This window comes from Ixodes scapularis, unplaced genomic scaffold (assembly GCF_016920785.2).
Source record: "Ixodes scapularis isolate PalLabHiFi unplaced genomic scaffold, ASM1692078v2 PGA_scaffold5__190_contigs__length_132052651, whole genome shotgun sequence".
Classification (NCBI taxonomy): domain Eukaryota; kingdom Metazoa; phylum Arthropoda; class Arachnida; order Ixodida; family Ixodidae; genus Ixodes; species Ixodes scapularis.
In genome coordinates this window covers 66,486,402-66,503,342 of record NW_024609880.1, presented here as the reverse complement: position 1 = coordinate 66,503,342, position 16,941 = coordinate 66,486,402, and the positions used below count along the sequence as shown (strand labels likewise).

At 46.9% G+C, this 16,941-nt stretch overlaps 1 protein-coding gene across 1 annotated transcript; it reads right to left on the bottom strand.

Moving 5' to 3' along the window:
• Positions 1-370: 370 nt before the first annotated feature.
• Positions 371-5,505, bottom strand: LOC120849945. The gene is made up of 5 exons (XM_042294241.1): positions 4,314-5,505; positions 4,147-4,246; positions 3,653-4,075; positions 463-3,555; positions 371-374 (listed from the first exon to the last, which is right to left on the bottom strand). The coding sequence occupies exons 1-5, from the start codon at positions 5,503-5,505 to the stop codon at positions 371-373; spliced, it is 4,812 nt and encodes a 1,603-aa protein (XP_042150175.1).
• Positions 5,506-16,941: the final 11,436 nt, after the last annotated feature.

The window sequence follows — 16,941 nt, the reverse complement described above, 5'->3', positions numbered from 1 at the left end:
CAGGTAGAGTGGAAAAGGGAAGGTTCGGGGGATTGGCAGCCGGGACAGGTGCCCCGGTATCTGTTTGGGAAAAATAGATGCTTGTGGTACAAATTTGGGAAAGTGTGTGTTTGTATCTGTCGCCACTCAATCCCTTCCTGCCTAGATAGGTCCCTGTGCGGAGGGGGTAGTGTTCTACGCTGTGATCTGTAAAATGCCGTGATTTGATTGTACGTGTGAAGCGGTGTTGGCTCTGTGCGTAAGTTCGATGTGGTCATGTTGTGATTCTCCGGTGCCTCCCCTTCCCCATGCAACGCCCGGCCGGTTATTTCTCGGGCGAGTGCATCCGCACTCTCGTTGCCAGAAAGGGAGGTATGTCCAGGAGTCCAGACTATCTGGATTGCGGGTAGTGTGCTTTGATTAACTGTGTTTAGAATGTGTCCACTTCGTTGTGAGACGATGCATCGCGCGAACGCCCTGCACGCTGGCTGTGAATCAGTGATTATGGTATAGGTCTTGTCTGTGTTTTCAGTTTTACGCGAAATCTGTGCTACGGCTAATGCTATTGCCGCTTCTTCGGCCTCCGCGATCGATGTGGGAGCGGCGAGAGACGCTATCGCTTCACCTCGTCCAAGCGAGTCGCAGACGACTATGCACTTTGCCTCACGTGGGGAAGTGTACTCCCCAGCGTCAGTGTAACAGACGTCTGGGTCGTTTTGATATTTGAGCCTTAGGTAGCGGGTACGCGCGAGGCGTCTACCTGCATTAAGAGTGGGATGCATGTTCTTTGGTAGGGGCAAAACTCGTATTTTAGCCGCAATGCTCGGTGGGACAGATTTTAGCTGTATGCAGCCCTGTTCTTTATTAAGTGGTTTGTAGCCCAGCCTGGCTAAGAGATTTCTTCCAGGCTGTGTGTAGCTGAGTCTTGTACGCTGTCCAACAGCCTGAGCCTCAATCAGTTCTTCTATAGTATTGTGAATACCAAGTCGAAGAAGGCGCTGCGTGGATGTATGCTGAGGCAATCCAACCGCCGTTTTTATAGCAGTTCGGAGGATCGTATTGAGAGTGTCTATCTCTCTGCGTTTAAAGTTATGGAAAGGACAATGGTAGATAACTCTACTTACTAGAAGAGCCTGGACAATTCTCACGGTGTCGGCTTCTTTAAGCCCGCCACGTCCATTGCCCACCCTTCGTATGAGGTGGGCAATCTGCTGGCATTGCCTGCGAAGCATTTGCACGGTGAAGGATGCCTTGCCGTTGGACTGAATATGTAGGCCGAGTACCCTGAGTCTGTCGACTGTGGGTATCTTCTCTCCATTTAGATTTAAATAAATTTCATCTGCTTTAGTGCAAGGTTTGCTTCTAATGAGTAGAAGCTCAGACTTGTCGGCGGCGCAAGTTAGTCCTGCTGCTTCTGCAACCTTCTGAGTGATTTCGACCGCCTCCTGAAGTCCATCCTGTATCTCACCATCCGAACCCTTGCTTGTCCAGATGGTGATGTCGTCTGCATACAGAGCATGCCTGACGTTAGGGATGGCCCCCAGCAGGGTCGGGAGACTTGAAATGGCTATATTAAAAAGAGTCGGCGAAAGGACGGAACCCTGTGGCGTTCCCCTCCCCGAGAGCTTGATGGGCTGGGAGCGAAGATCTCCCAGCCCTAGAGTAGCGGTCCTGTCCGTCAGAAACGCACGGACATAGTCGTAAGTTTTTTTGCCGCAGTGTGCTCTGGTCAAGCCCTCGAGAATGGCGTCGTGAGACACGTTGTCAAAAGCTCCTCTAAGGTCCAGTGCGAGTACCGCTCTCGTCTGCGTTCTTCCAGGAAAGTCTAGGATGTCCTCTTTGAGCTGTAGGAGGACGTCCTGTGCTGACAGATTTTGTCGAAACCCGAACATTGTGTCCCCAAGAAATCCGTTAGCTTCGAGATGGGATTGAAGGCGTCTGAGAACTATGTGTTCCAGAAGCTTACCTATACACGATGTTAGTGAAATGGGACGAAGGTTTTCTAGCGTGAGAGCCTTCCCAGGTTTCGGGATGAAGGTGATCTCGGCGTGTTTCCATTCCGGTGGGAGGACACCGGTACTCCATACCCTGTTAAAGTATGATGTGAGGGCCGAAACGGAGGCATCGTCCAGATTCCTGAGAATCCTGTACGTGACTCCGTCCTCTCCGGGAGCGCTATTGCGGGTTAGGCCAGTGAGTATTCCCCTAACTTCGTATTCAGATATCTCCTGATCCAGCGGATGGTCTGCTTCTTCATGGGGATATGGGCGGTAGTTTGGTTTGGGGCCGGATGCGATGTAACGTTCCTTTAGGAACTCCCACAAGGCGTTCTCCCCGTTGTGTGCCGTTTGATGAACAAGTTTTATTATAGCCTTGTTGGTTTCGGTCCTACTCTTTGTGGGGTCAAGCAGACTCTTGAGCAGACTCCAGGTCTGCCTGGTTCCTAGGGTACCTTGTAGTTTGTCCCATAGTTTATGCCAATTAGATTGGGTGAGCTCCTCTGCATAACGCTCGGCTTCTTGGGTAATTTTGGCTATGCGAATTTTTAGTTTCCGATTATGTTTCTGTCTTCTCCATCTTTTAGTTAGGCCACGACGGGCTTCCCATAGATGGAGAAGATGCGGGTCAACGACGGGCGGCTTGTCCGTCGTCTGAACTGTCTTGGTTACTCTGTGAATGTCGGCGTGGAGTTTTCTTACCCATTGTGCCAATGGTACGTTTTCATCTATCTCTTCGGCGTTTGTCTGAGCCCTGAGCTGGCGGAACGAGTCCCAGTTGACCAACCGCAGGGCCTTCTTGTGTCTACGATGAGCCTGCACTGGAACTTGAATTTGAATGATAAAATGATCGCTGCCCAGACTCTCCTGGAGGTTGGTCCACGTGCACGGGCCTCTCGCTCTGGCGAGGGAGAGGTCCGGGCACGTGTCGCGGCTCGCGCTGTTTCCTACCCTCGTGGGCTGGTCCGGCTCGTTGAGGAGCGTAAGCTGATTTCTGTCTATGGCCGTGGCTAGTTTTCGTCCCTTCACCGACTCTTGATAATATCCCCATGCCGGGTGGGCCGCGTTCAGATCCCCTACTATGAGAAGCGTATTCTCGCTCGGTTTGGTTAAGGCGATAGCGTCTCTAAAAATCGCGTCAAAGGTGTCTTTTCTCGCCCTCGGTGAACTGTACAAATTAAGGACGAAAAGACTGCTCTGTCCGTTTTTCTGCGGGAGCAACTCGAGAAAGACATATGGTATGCCAGTGACCCTTTCTAACTGATGTGGAACGAACGGTAGATGTTTGGCTACGAGAGTGGCTACCCTCGGAGGTACGCCCTCGTGTTCCGGTTTTGAAGCACAAGTCACGTATCCCGAGAGTGCCGGTGTACACGCGGTTTCCTGCATCGCGATAACTTCAGGTTTTTCGTCGAGTGTGGCGAGGAACTGCGTGAGCGCCCCGCGCTTGCGCCGATAGCCCCTGCAGTTCCACTGCCAAACGCGTATGTTACTGGGTGGGCGTTTGCGGAGGACCAGGTGGTCCGCCGCTCTGACCCTGTTACTGTCCCGTTCCATTGTGTTGTTCCTGAGTAAAGTTCTGGGGATGGTTCTGGGATAAGCTTAAGTGTGTAACTGGGGGAGACCCTGTTCCGGACGAGCGGTGTCCCGCTGCCTTGAAGCTCTTTACCCCGAGCCTGTGTCGAGGCATCGCGGAGAGAATGTCTCGAACCAGCTCAGGGAGTTGGGCTCTATTTTCCTTAAGGATTTGTCTACGGGCGTTATCCATGCCAGTCTGCATGTCCCCTTTGAGTGTAGTGGTCATGTGATCCAGTTCCTTGCTAATACCAAGTCTGGCCTCGGCGATCTGTTTGGCTACTTCGCGTTTAAGTTCTTCGCTGAGACCGAGTGGCTCAAGTCTAGATTTTTTAAGCTCCTCCCTAGATCTCTGCATCTCCTCCCTAATCATGCGGAGTTCATCTCGATAGCTCTGCATTTCCTCCCTGAGTTCACGCCTCAAGGTATCCAGGAAGGAAGTGTCGGTGGCACAGGGATTGCTTTCAATGAACGTGTGCTGAGTGTTTTGTTTGTGTGTGTGGTGTTGTGTCCTAACGCTGGATCTAGGAGCGGGAGAAGGGGGGCATGCGGGGAATTGGGAGGGAGTGGGAGGCTGCTGCCCTGTCCAGCTCACCTTCGGGGGCTCTGGACCGGGGCTCCTTGATTTTCGGGTTTCAGCTTCCTGCGCCGACCGTTGTTGCTGCATCCTCCGCCTCGACCGGGATCGGGCTCGGCTGCGGGAGCGAGATCTCGCCTTGGATCTGCTTCGGGTCCGCTTGGATCCGGAGCGGGTGTCTGAACCTTGAGGGCCCGTCGACGTTGGGCTGCTGTCGAGTGTTTCAGAGGCCAGCAGAGCGTACGGGTTTTGGTTCGCCCATCTCCTCGTTGGTAGTCGTGGCCACTGCTCCTCGGGGAGTACAGCCTGGGTCGCTTGCCCGGGTTGAAGCGGTGAAGCCACGTGCTGGGGCCGTTGACTTCCCTGCTGATGGCGGCCATGTTGTTGTTGCTGCAGGTACTTCTGAACGCGTGACTTGTTGTACGGAGCTCGCTGCCTTGCGGGGCATCGAGGGTCCGTAGCCGGGTGAGCCCCGCAACAATTCACGCACTTCGCTTCGCATTCGTGCGAATCCATGGCACTGCCTTCAGTTCCACACTTCGGGCACCGTTGCTTCTCAGGCTGAGGGCACACGTCCTCTCGGTGTCCTAGTCCTAGGCACTTAGTGCAGACTTGTTTTTTGGGTCTGTAGACCCTGCACTCAAATTCGCCGCCATCGATATACACTAGGCGGGGAACCCTGAGTCCGTGAAAAGTGATGATGGCTGAGGTCGTACTACCCATCATTCGAGCGTTCAGGACTATGTAGTTGGTGTTCCGTGCGTTGAGTTCTTCAGTGAGCCACTCGGACGAGGGCCGAGATGTGAGGCCCGAGATGACCCCCTTACAGGAGTCGTCCGGCATGGCGGCGTAAGGTTTTACTCGGAACTGCTTTTCTCCGAGTGCGATGGAGGAGATATTGCAAAGCCGCTCCAACGTGTCGACACTTGGAGTGCTCACAACGGCCAAGTTCTGGTCCTTACGGAGCCTCGTCTTGATTTCCGCAGTCTCGAGAGGAGTGAGCTTCGCCGCCAACTTGATGGCTCGGTAGACTTGATCGGGGCCCCAAGCTCCGAGGTTCAGACCATCCAAGGGGCGGACGACCACTTTGTAATCCTCAATCGGTAGCGGTGGGAGCTGTCGCTTCTGCGGTTTCGACGTCTGGCGGGTTTTTGCGCCCGTTGGCATCTTGCCGGGGGGTGGTTGCTCGTCGTTCCGTCTAGATTCTTCTAGAGTCTTCCGGTAGGCCTGGTTTTGAAGTCTTTGTTGTTTCCGGCTAAGTATCTTGATCCAGGGCGGAAAGTTTGTCTCTTCTGCTGACTGCTGCTCGTCATTACCGGGGGTATTATTGGTATGGACTTCGCCCTGCACCTCGTCCATATCCTCGAGTTCGGGCATGGTGTTTCCATCAGTCTCTTGATTTCCGATTGCCTGTCCAGTCGGCTCCATGCTTGGGTAGCCCGGGGGGTGGGGGAGGGACCCCCGGACGCCCACTCGACGGCGAAGAGCGCCGCCGGCGCGCCGGTGAAGTAGGCTTCGCTGGGTATAGCTACTTTTCCCCGCGTTCTAGTGGTTTTGGTCAAAACTGGTGAAAATTTGGCTCACCCAGTCAAAGGTTGCTTCCGGGGGTCCGCAGCGGTGAGGACTTTCGGTGGAAGTCTTTTTGTCAAAAATAATTATCAACGTTAGTCTCACAGTCTTGCAGAATGCAGTAGTTATTTTCCTGCTCTTATGATTATATTTCCCCCTGCAAACAAAATAATTATTTAGCGATGTACTTTGGGAGCGGTAATACGCACTGCCATATTAGTGCCTAGTACGCTACTTTGAGGAGCGCTGTTCCATTTATACTACGGAAAGAGGGAAAGCAACTGATTAGACAGAACTTACTGCGGGCCACGCAAGTGAATATGAGATAGCTTCAGTCATTGACCCAGTTTGTACTTTAGCTCGGAGGAAAAAAAAAACTAAACAACGATGACTAATTATTTTTGTATTTCGCCAAAAATGGCAAGCCGATCGCAAAGATGACCTTGAGGTTTTTTTCATTGGCCAGTATTGCAACGCGTTGATGCTAGCGTCACTTGCAAACTCGCACTGTGCATTTGTAATTCGAGATTTGCTATGACGCCAAACAAACGAATTGAGACTCTTTCAAGGAAGAGCCTAATTGTTTGTTGGGAGGAAGGTCTAGACCCAGTACATTGCGGTGTGAACGTCAAAAAAAAAAAAAGAAAGCTTTGCAAGCACATTCTCTCCCCCCCCCCCCCCCCCCCCAAAAAAAAAAAAAAAAAAAGGATTGGACAACGATTTAAGTTTCTAGTTGTGACATTTGCCAGCAAGATGCTTCCATGAGGGTCCTTTTGAGGTTCGTGCGATTATATAGCCGCCACAAAGCAGCGCTGTGAATGCCTTTTTTCGTGTGTGTTTTCTTAACGCATGTTTATTATGTGGGTACCCGATTATGCATATTACGTAACAAACAAAAAAAAAATGCAGCCGCTCTTTAAAGACACCATTAAACTTCAAAAGAAAATTTGCTCATGGTCGGAAAACGATTTTTTGGGTCATATATGACTCTTTTCTGACCACAAAGTGTAGAAATGTCCAGCTTGGCTGCTTGTACATGCAGTGCGGTCTAATATAAAAGGTTGCTTCGAGTTCGCTTTTTATCCATATCCCCTTCAGCATTCAATTTTTTTTTTTTTTATTGTTCGGTGAAACCGTCAAACATGTAAACGGAGCCAATTGTCTGAGCATGCACGTTTATTACAGAAACCGAATGATAAGAGCCCAGCTGCAGTACTTTTACCTCGAAACTCCAAACTCCGGATTAACACGAAAACGTTCACACAATAACAAGAGTGGCATAAAACAGCACCATTTGTGCTGTTCTTCCCGAAGAAATGTTTTGCTAGCCTAAACAAAACCCTCTAAATCAAAAATGAAGAACAAAACAAAAATTGGACTTCGGGGAGTCTTTTCTTTCAAGTGCTCGACTTAAGAATAAAAAAAGTTAAAAAAAGTGCCCTCTTAAATTCCTGAACTTGCTTTTAAACGTCTTCCGGATGATTATCGGTTTGCCTTCCAACTATTTCTTCAGTGTTTTTTTTGTTTTGTTTTTTGTTTTAGGTTTTTATAGTTGAAGAAGCGCATGACTTGGCGAGCAGCAGCCATCTTATTATCGTCTGGTAGCCAATGAGATTGGGGGATTATGTGATAAGAACGTCGAAGCAGCAATTTTAGACTTAGGTGGCGCAGGCAACCGCCCGTTACAAAGGGTATAGCAATTAACATCCGACATCCATTCATCCATCCAACGAAGCGAGAAACATGAAAATAATAAGCCATGCCTTACGTTTCTGAAGCCCTTCCAGCGTTTATCGCGGCTTTGATACAACAGAGCCACAGCACATGCTCAGAAGGCATTCCACAGCCCAGTAACTATCCTATGCACATAAACAAGACGAAAATAATCAGCTTGTCTCGTACAATCCATTTACTCGGACCCTCCGGACGCAGTAAAGAGGCGCCACAATGGTTCCGTAAGCCTCAATCTTGCTACAGAACTAGGAAAACAGGAAAGCAAAAGAAAAAGCATATGTAGCTTACGACCTCGTTCGGACGCACGACACGGCATTCACAATGACGTCGACCTAATTCAAGGGTAATTTGTTAAAGTGAAGAATTTGTTCCCATAAATCTGTGGGGCGGTTGAGTTCCCACTCGAGTAGTAAATACGATCTATGATATGTGAAACGCCATTACGAAATCTGTGCACAATGGTTCGATTGAACGCGAGTCGTAACCAACCTTAAATATATTCTTTTTTTTTTTTTTTTTTTTTGTAATTGCAAAACACGTTTGTGATTAGGAATGAGCAAGTTTCGGCTCGCGGCAAGAAGTAACGCTTGACCTTCGACTTAAACAACTAAACGCAAGGGAAAGAAAAATATGCCTAGCCTAAATTGAGCGGAAATAGTTTAAAGACATTTCTAATGTCTCAGTTTCAGGTAGCGCAAAACAGCAGCGAAGCGAAATTCGCGGTGGGCGTTTGGTGGATAGGTATTTTGAATGGGACGTCATGTAGGAATGCAGCGAAGCGAAACCGAACATAAACGTGTCATGGGATGTATTGCCTGTATCGGCTGCGGTCGAAAGAACATAATCTTTTTATTTTTTTATTTTTTTACATTTCGTTGTTTTCTTGTTTATTGTCTTCGGTTTCTTCCTTCTCCAAGCCGGCTAAAAATCCTTTCATCTCAGAAGAAAAAAAAATGTAAACAAAGTATGAGCAGTGTGGCGGTATCTGCCGCCACGCTTCTCATACATTCCACAAAAAAAAAAAAAAAGTCTGCGAGACATTGCTTGAGACGTGAATCTTCATTGTATATCGATTTTCTCACACTGTCAAAATATGTCTGCGGACCAGTGTTGCGGAGTTGCCACTCCGGAGTTGGAATGATTCCGGAATCATTCCGCATTTTCGTGACCCCGGAATGGAATGGGAATGGAATGGCGGTAACGATGAGGGGAATGGAATGGGAATGGAATTAGATGCCTTTGGCCCGGAATGGAATGGGAATGGAATGGGGCCAAGTTCTTTGTATTTTCTTTTTTTTAGTGTTCCGCTACACCGAGCCAGTCAGGGAGTCGAATGTTCAGAAATAAAATGAGCGGGAATCTGCGAACCCACGTAAGGCCCTAACAGACTTATACGCAAAAAAATGCAATACAAAAAACAAGCGACAAAGCAAAGAACAGAGGGGAAAGGGGGGGGGGGGGGGGGGGGGGGAGGGGCGGTGGCACCTTTCACCAGTGAAGTTCAGCACATATCCGAATGCGTCCGCACCTGTAATATTGCACGGATCAAGGGTACGTCATCAGCCGACGTGAACGTGACCCGCTGCTCTGGTGATCCGATACCCAGGAAGGAGGCCAGAGGTGGCCTCGCTGTGCGCACCCAAACTTCATACACCTGCAACTTGTCTGGAGTGCGCTGTTTCTCGGAGACCTCGCACCTGTGCTGGCCATCTCAGGTCGCAATCCACGAGGTCTCTGCTTGAATGATGCTAGGCGAAACTTGAAGACTGCCATTCATGCGTTGGAGGCGGAGAGTCGGCAAAAAGGACCGTCACAACAGGGATGCTACCGTATCGATTTTTCAACCGTAACAAAAGATAAGACATGTGCTTTAGTTTTCTCGAAAATTTCAAATGCAACTGCCTGCATGGTCTTTAACGAGGTCACCTACGACGAAAGTACATATTGTCCTTTCATACAGCAGCGTGGGTAAAGTTTCATGTTCAAGGCAACACCTTGAACATGAAATGTTCAAGGAACAATGAAACATGAAATGTTTCATTGTTCATCAACAATGAAACATGAAATGTTCAAGGTGTTGCCTTGAACATTTCATGTTCAAGGCAACACCTTGAACATGAAAAAAAATAAACCTCCTCTTCAAACTTAAAGCCTCACCTCAGTTGGCGTCTCAAAGAAATTTGAAAAATGTATTGCATTATCAGATTTACATTTCTGCCCTCCCTAAAATGTATTCTTGTATTTGTTTTCCAAAAACTTTTTGCCTCTTTTTAAAATGTATTTCCGATATGTATCGCGATACATTTTTACAGATATATTTGAGACTTGAGAATCAGTATCTTAGCAACTGTTTTCATCTATCCCAGTATTTGTATATCCAAATACATTTTTGAATATTTCTGCCCAACCCTGCAACGTAATGCAGCTGTCAAGTGACACTTTTAACGTTTAGGAATTAGAGGAATTGAATGGAACGATTCAGCCATTCCAGGAGTGGGAATGGGCCCAGTGTCCCCGTTCCTAAAAGTTGAAAGGAATGGAATTATCGAAAACTCTAATTCCCCGGAATGGAATTGGAATGGAATGGGGGTGGCCATTCCGCAACACTGCTGCGGACATGGTCGAAGCATACACACGGATGAGGCAAACGTGCTTCGAGTATCCCTGAGCAGGGGCGGATGCAGGAATTTCCTGAGGGGGGGTCAGGTGTTGATCAGCGTACCATATGTTTAGGAACCCCTCCCCCTCTCCTTCGTTTTACACCCTAAATTTTACACATGCAGAAATCAAAAGGGGGGCCAGGACATCCGGACCCCCCCCCCCCCCCCCCCCCCCCCACCCCCTCCGCCCCTGTCCTTGAGGCTTGCCCGCAGATATGTCTGTCATCATGTTTGTGGTGTGGAGAAACTCCGTGCCTAAATCCGCGAAGAAACTCCGCGAATTTAGGCAGGCTGGGCGCCACGTTTGCAAAGAAGTATAACGGTTTCCACGAACAGCAAAAGTTGCTCACGCGATGCAGTGTTTCATGATTTTGATTAACGAGGCAGTAAAGAGGAAAACAGGCTGTAAAGACGTTCTCTAGCAAGGTAACAAAAAATATAAAAATAAAACGTAGGCAAGCGTAAGTTTGAATTGTATATCGACCACTCCGCTTGTAAAAATAAAAAAAAAATAATGACGGAGAGTTATAACTCTGAGCGTCTTTCATTTACGTTTCCCGTTACAACTACCAGGGACGCGACTGTTTTTTGGAGCTTAGTTCAGTATTTGTAGGCACCAGTTTCCCGTCATGTTTTAGTCTAACGATAACTATTTTGCCGGTTTGCCTCTGGATGACGGGTACCTCCTGGTTCGATTAGGATAACTGCATATTCTCGCACCTCCCATTGTTTCCGGGCGGAACAATATGACAGAAAAATTATGTATTCTGCATGGTATCGATCGAAGATATGAAATCCATCGCCGGACGGTGTGGAAGCGGTTGTCTTCGTATACGCTTTGCGACTGAATCGTGATTGAACGCAGTGCACGCAGCACCCTTGCCGCATTTGTGAACAAAGAACCCGCAGTACAACATCCAAAACGAAAATACTGCAATTAACGTTTCCGTGTGTAGGCTGCAGAATGCATACATCGATCTTTTTTTCTTTTTTTTCTAAAAGCTCAAATTATTTTGGCAGCCATCTCGAAAATTCTGCATCCGCCGATAATATCCTACAAGTTATGTGACTGGCGAAAGACGACAGCCCTTTGCCTTTTCAAAGCGTACGTAACACAGGGTACGAGACTGGAAAAAATATGCTTTAAAGCAACAAAAAGACAATAAAAAAAAAGAGGCTAAATAAAAACTAACGCCAGTGTTTCCTGTATACAATGGGGAAGACCGGTGGAACAGTTGATCAGGGAGCGTGGTAAGTTTTATGGGAAATAATATAATCATTATTTCTACAACTTAAAGGACTTGTTCTTTCAGTCGCAGCAGTTTCTCTTACTCCATATATTTTCTCAATCAGATTATGTCCACCGATAGGTACTCGCAGAAAGTTCCAATTCGTCCTGCGTTCCCTATTCGCAACACCAACCGCCTGCAAGTAATCCCCTCTTCTCTCTTTTCCATTCCGCCCGCCCGGTCACGTCAGTTTTCGCTGCACACTTGGATAGTTTCGGATGACTCCAGTCAAGAGAACAGGAGTGTATACCCTTCCATCTAAATAAACAACGTTTCAAGAGAGGGGTAGGGTGTAGCTCTTCGCTTCTCTCCTTCACTTTTTATTATTTGTTTTTCTTGGAGGATGGCGTTGATCACTTTCCAGTTGGGAATACTAGATATGTTCTTCCAGACCGTAATTATAACGGTCATCTGCAAGTTGCCATCTTCCCTCGTTGGAGTGCGAATCGCATGCGTCGCGAGCACGTGCAATGGCCCTCTCGCAAAATATCGTATACCGGGTGCATTTCGCTTTGGGACTCCACGCTGGGTAAGTCTATATAATACACCATCCCTATAATCGCGTTCTGAGCGCTACTAACGCTCTATATTGGTCTCTGGAACATATCCCGAGCATACGCCGTAGTATCCCCTTCTACGGAATATCAAACGCACGAGCACGAGTCCACGAATCAGGCGATAAGAGCGGGAAAAGGTGTACTAAACCTGTAATAAATGCAGGATACAACTACAATACCAGCAGCGAACGAAGAGGGCACAGAACGCTTATCGCGAGCGATTATTTTTTGTACACCTGAAGAGGAGAGATACGGCAAACTGTAGGATTCGACAGGGTCGATAAGAGGAATGCTTACGTCGGTCTCGATTGCGCTTTGCTTTTCTCCCGAAAGCGTCATCATAACGCTCTCGTTCCTTTTTTGCTCTATATTATTTTTTGCCCCCCTTAATCTTCGTCCTTAAGAAGATGGCCGACTGACCGTGAGAGACGTATCTCCACTCTGCCTCACCGTAACTTGGCAAACGACGAAGGCTGCGGTCCAGGTGCGCCAATCAGCGTGTCGGAGGGAGCCACGTGACATTACTCTGTCTCTTGAGTTGCGCGATGTGCTGTCGAAGCCACGGACGGGAGAGAGACGAAAGCTGCTTCTGGGCTAATCTTCAAGGGGAAGAAAATCGACGTCTGAGGGTCCAGCAAGAGAGGGTCCTGCAAGAGGGGAGTTCTTCCTTGCCATCTTTTCCAACCGCACGGGTTACGCGCTCTCGCTCTTTGCTTTGGTAAGGGCTGTCGCGTGCTTAGCCTCCGTCGTTCTGATAGGCTCGAAGAGGCCGTAGCGTTCTACCTTTGCCAAGCTGCGGTGAAACGAAGTATAGCGCGTATGAGGGCACGGTGCCAACACCCCAACACCCGCTTGTGTGATATGTTCGACAAGACGGGCTGCCCTCAGAGACACTGCCTGAATATGAACGACTAGACACGCACGAAGCGAACGGTTCCGCTTAGTCGATTACCTGTGTGTAATTGTAAAAAGGTAAAACAAAGTAAAAAGAAGTTTTTTGGAGTACGGAGAAGACTTCATTTTCTGTGTGTGTGTACTTACTTTTCTCTATTGCGAATCGACGTAACTGCAACCCAAAACGACTAACAATATATCTTTAAAAAGGTAAAGCATTAAACGCAATTTTGGTAACACGATACGGTAGTCATGAAATTAGCTACGCTTCTAGTTTCGGAACTCCATTCCTCGATTTTCTCGTGGGCGCCGTTCTATTAGTGTTAAGGACTTTGTGAGGTATCCGGGAACCTCGGGCAATGTTGTTTCGATCTATCTCGGACTCCATTAACATTTGTGGAGGACAGAAGGCTGCTTTCCTCAATTTCAAATAAAGTTCCGCTTAACTGGCAACAGTAATTTTAAACATCAAAATGGCCTAAGTGCTGCTACCATGGAGCATATACCTCATTGAGCGCATTCATAATTCCCCGTTTTTGTTTTTTTTCAAGGCATTACTTGAATGTTGTTCTTGAAAGTATTCTGAAAATACGTCCGAGTGCCCCAGTTTTCGTATCAAACCGGCTGCGAGGCGTTAATAAGAATCATGCTATTTTGCTGTTTCTTTTTTATGATTTTATTTAATAATTGATAAAGTATGTGCCACTCGGTGTGCACTGTGTATATTCGAATTATGTTTCTATGCAATGCCGATGTTAAACGTAGATAACGAAATTTGTTAAATGACTTTAAACACACAAATTTGTTTCTTTATTCCTGGGGTTGGTATTGGTGTTTTGTGTTTTGCTACAACATGTGGTATCAATATTTAACAAAAAGTTGGGAAAATAACAAAAAGGACGAAACCGTGACTTTAACAAGCCCCGATACATAATACCGTAAAAAAGGAGTTTTTTTTTTTATTTCTTAATTTTGTCGGTATGATGGTGACGTTATTTAACGGGGACTATACTCGTCTTCACCTCAAGTAGCGTAGTAAAAAAAGACCGACACCTCGCGGAGCATGACTGATTTCCCCCTTTGTGTCGACAATTCAGATATATGCAGGAGCATTTTTGATCAGATATATGTTACCTTGTCAAGACGCGCACGTTTCAAACGCCAAAAGCGTCGCTTGTTCCTCCGATAACCAAATATTGTAAAAACTACATCGCACGGCGCATGAAGAATACGCAAAACTGTTTTTTTTTTCTTTTGAGGTGGACACGAGCGTAGGAGATGTGATGCGGTCGGCGGACTAGCTCCGGTATGATGACGGTAACACGTCATCTAAATCTACATCATGATCAACATCCACCAGCTCGCCTGCGCACTCACAGTTTTTTCATCTAAATTTTCATCCTGATTATTGTGACAATAGATTCATCTCACCAGTGAATTCCGATGCTGCCGCTGCCGGCATGGATCATGGGAACTGTAGCCTTTCTGCACGCGCGACAACCTGAGCATTATAGACGACACGAATCATCTTGTGCACTGGAGCCTGTCCCCTGTGGAATACAGTTAGGGCGCCGTCGCGCGTACCTGCAGCGCCTACTAAAATCGGTATATTTAAAAAAGAAAATGAAGATTTTTGGAAAACGGGTTACACTGACACCTCAACAAAACACTCAACACACAGAAGACACAGATCTGCATAAAGCATGTCGCTGTCGGCTTCCACTGTTTCTATCATGCAACGGAGCATGCAGCATTCGGAGCCTTCGGACCTGATAATATTTTTTTTAATGAATATTTTGAGGTTTTCAAGTTTGGACAAACTTGTGATGTTAATTTATAGTATATGTACATACAACAAGCACCCCTTGCTTCTGTCGTCTTATGAGAGAGGAATAGAGGATCAGGCTTTTCGGATAAGAAATTTTGAGTTTTATTGCCTAACTCTGAGCATCGCATATTGTTCTTTAGTGTTCCGAAAATAGAGCGAAAGCACCCCCATTGGGACATTCGCGATGCCCGCTTGGACTGCCCCGCTTAGGGAAATGTCCTAGCTAGAGAGATGTACATCGTGAAGGGACATGCCCTGTCGGTGCCCGATTTGACAGGTTTCCCTGTACTTTAAAACGACATTTCGTACTTGGGCATTCTCACTCTTACCGATTGTTTGGGAGCTCTGTCATTACTTTCGCGCTTTATGGCATGCCCACTTACCGTGTCAAGCTTTCAGCTGGGTCATTGCTCTTATCGGAGTTGCTTAAAAAATAATAACAAAATCCATTAAATTTTGCGGATATGTTTGGTCGCTGTTGTAATGTCACTCGTCGGAAAATCAGTTCAGCGTTCTTTGTTAGAACGGCCTGGGCTGTGAACCTAATAAGTTAGTCTATCAATTATGCGTTAATTGTCGCCTCTTTTTTTTAAATTAATTAGTCAAAAGGGAACTCTGCGAGGTTGTGACGGGAATCTCTTATACTGAGCTTGCCATTTCCGTATATTCACAAAAGATCGATCATCGGTTTCTCAATGGCAACCGCACTGAGAAAGTAAACTCTTTATACTTACTGCTTGCTCGAAAATATTTTTTAGTGTAGTTTTGTTCCCATTTCTATGTTTCTGTTACATACCAAAGAAAATAATTGGGTAGTAATTAAAAAAAAAAAACGATTACGTTTTGGGTAGCTTGTAATTGTAGTGAATTATATTTTGACTAAAAGCAATTGTAATTGTTATTTACTCGATTTTCAAAAAAAAATATTTATAATCTTAAATTTTCAATTTAACTAACGTTTTTTGTTTTGTTTTTTGTTCTCTATTGTTTGCGATCTTGTTAGGCTGGAGCTCAGTTCTGTTTCCATGAAGTAGTTGACGTGATAAAAAAGTTCTGGGCGTGTCCGTCATTGCCCTTTTGGAAGGTGAGTGCGACTTGGGAAGGATCATGACTCATATGAGTCCAGACTGCACTCTGAGAGTAGACTCTAGTCTAGGGGCACAGTTGAGCAACTGTCAATGGCACAGAAGGCACGAGGGGTTCAAATGAGCCCCAACACTGGGCCCGAGCGCAATCTCCTTGCTACAAATAAAGTCCTTTCACTCATTCATTCCATTGTCAGTGTGGAGAGAAAAGCCAGAATGCAGAATGATTTGAGGTGTTGTGCGGACATCGAAGTTCTTGTAAGATCCGAGTGCGCACCGCAGCTCGAAGCACGTGGGGCAAAAGCTCGCGCTGCAGGACCCCAGGGATCCTAAAAACGTTTTCTGTTTCCTGTCTTGCTCAGTCACGTAGGTTCCGTGTCTGGTATGCGGGACGAAAATATAATAAAACACTTCAGCCTAAGGTATGCGAGAAAATATAGGTTGGGTAAAGCAAGAATGTGTGACAATCACACATTTTTCGTAAGCATTTTCCAGCGGCGTGGAGAGATCAAAACGGTCTTTTACCGCATATCAGAAGTGTCGACATTCGAGATGGCTACGCCCTTGTCCGAAAAAGTGTATACTCCGTTTCATACTTAATACACACAGCCGAACGGTCCGTCAAAAACACGCCCAAATAATTCATCTTGTACCCACAGGTTTAGTTCTCAACTTCGCCGCTAGGGGCGCCACGCTTGTATCTACTCAGACCCCCCGTCGAAGTTCGTGGGGTGTCTGAGATCCCCCGAGACCCTCCTCCTGACTTTAACCACTGGTTGCATATTAAATAGGAAACGCATTTTAGGTTCAATCCAGACTTGTGCCTATCTGAAATACTCTAATACAGTGGTTCTCAACCATTGAGGTCTCGCGGACCCCTTGCGGGTCGGCAGAGATGATGGAGGACCCCATTTGTGATGAGGGGAAGGGAAAGGTAGTGATTAAATATTATAATGATTTAATGAATGGATATAACTAAGGGTTAATGTGAAAGAGTCTTCTTTCATCGACATACACACGAGAAAACTCACCAGATAATTGGAACATTCCTTCCTAATCTGAAAAAAAAATTAACTTTTATTGTCGGGCTTGACTGATTAGGCAGGGCTTCGCGGACCCCTAGAATGCCTTCGCGGACCCCAAAGGGTCCGCGGACCCCCATTTGAGAACCACTGCTCTAATATACTGTGTATTTGT

Bases quoted from the DNA above. Each gene is read 5' to 3' on its own strand.
- LOC120849945 (XM_042294241.1), bottom strand. From the start codon at position 5,505: ATGCCCGAACTCGAGGATATGGACGAGGTGCAGGGCGAAGTCCATACC. The intron at 4,247-4,313 runs GTTCAGACACCC...TCGCTCCCGCAG, and splicing joins AACGTCGACGGGCCCTCAAG to CCGAGCCCGATCCCGGTCGA. The intron at 3,556-3,652 runs GCTCGGGGTAAA...AACCATCCCCAG, and splicing joins TCCGCGATGCCTCGACACAG to AACTTTACTCAGGAACAACA.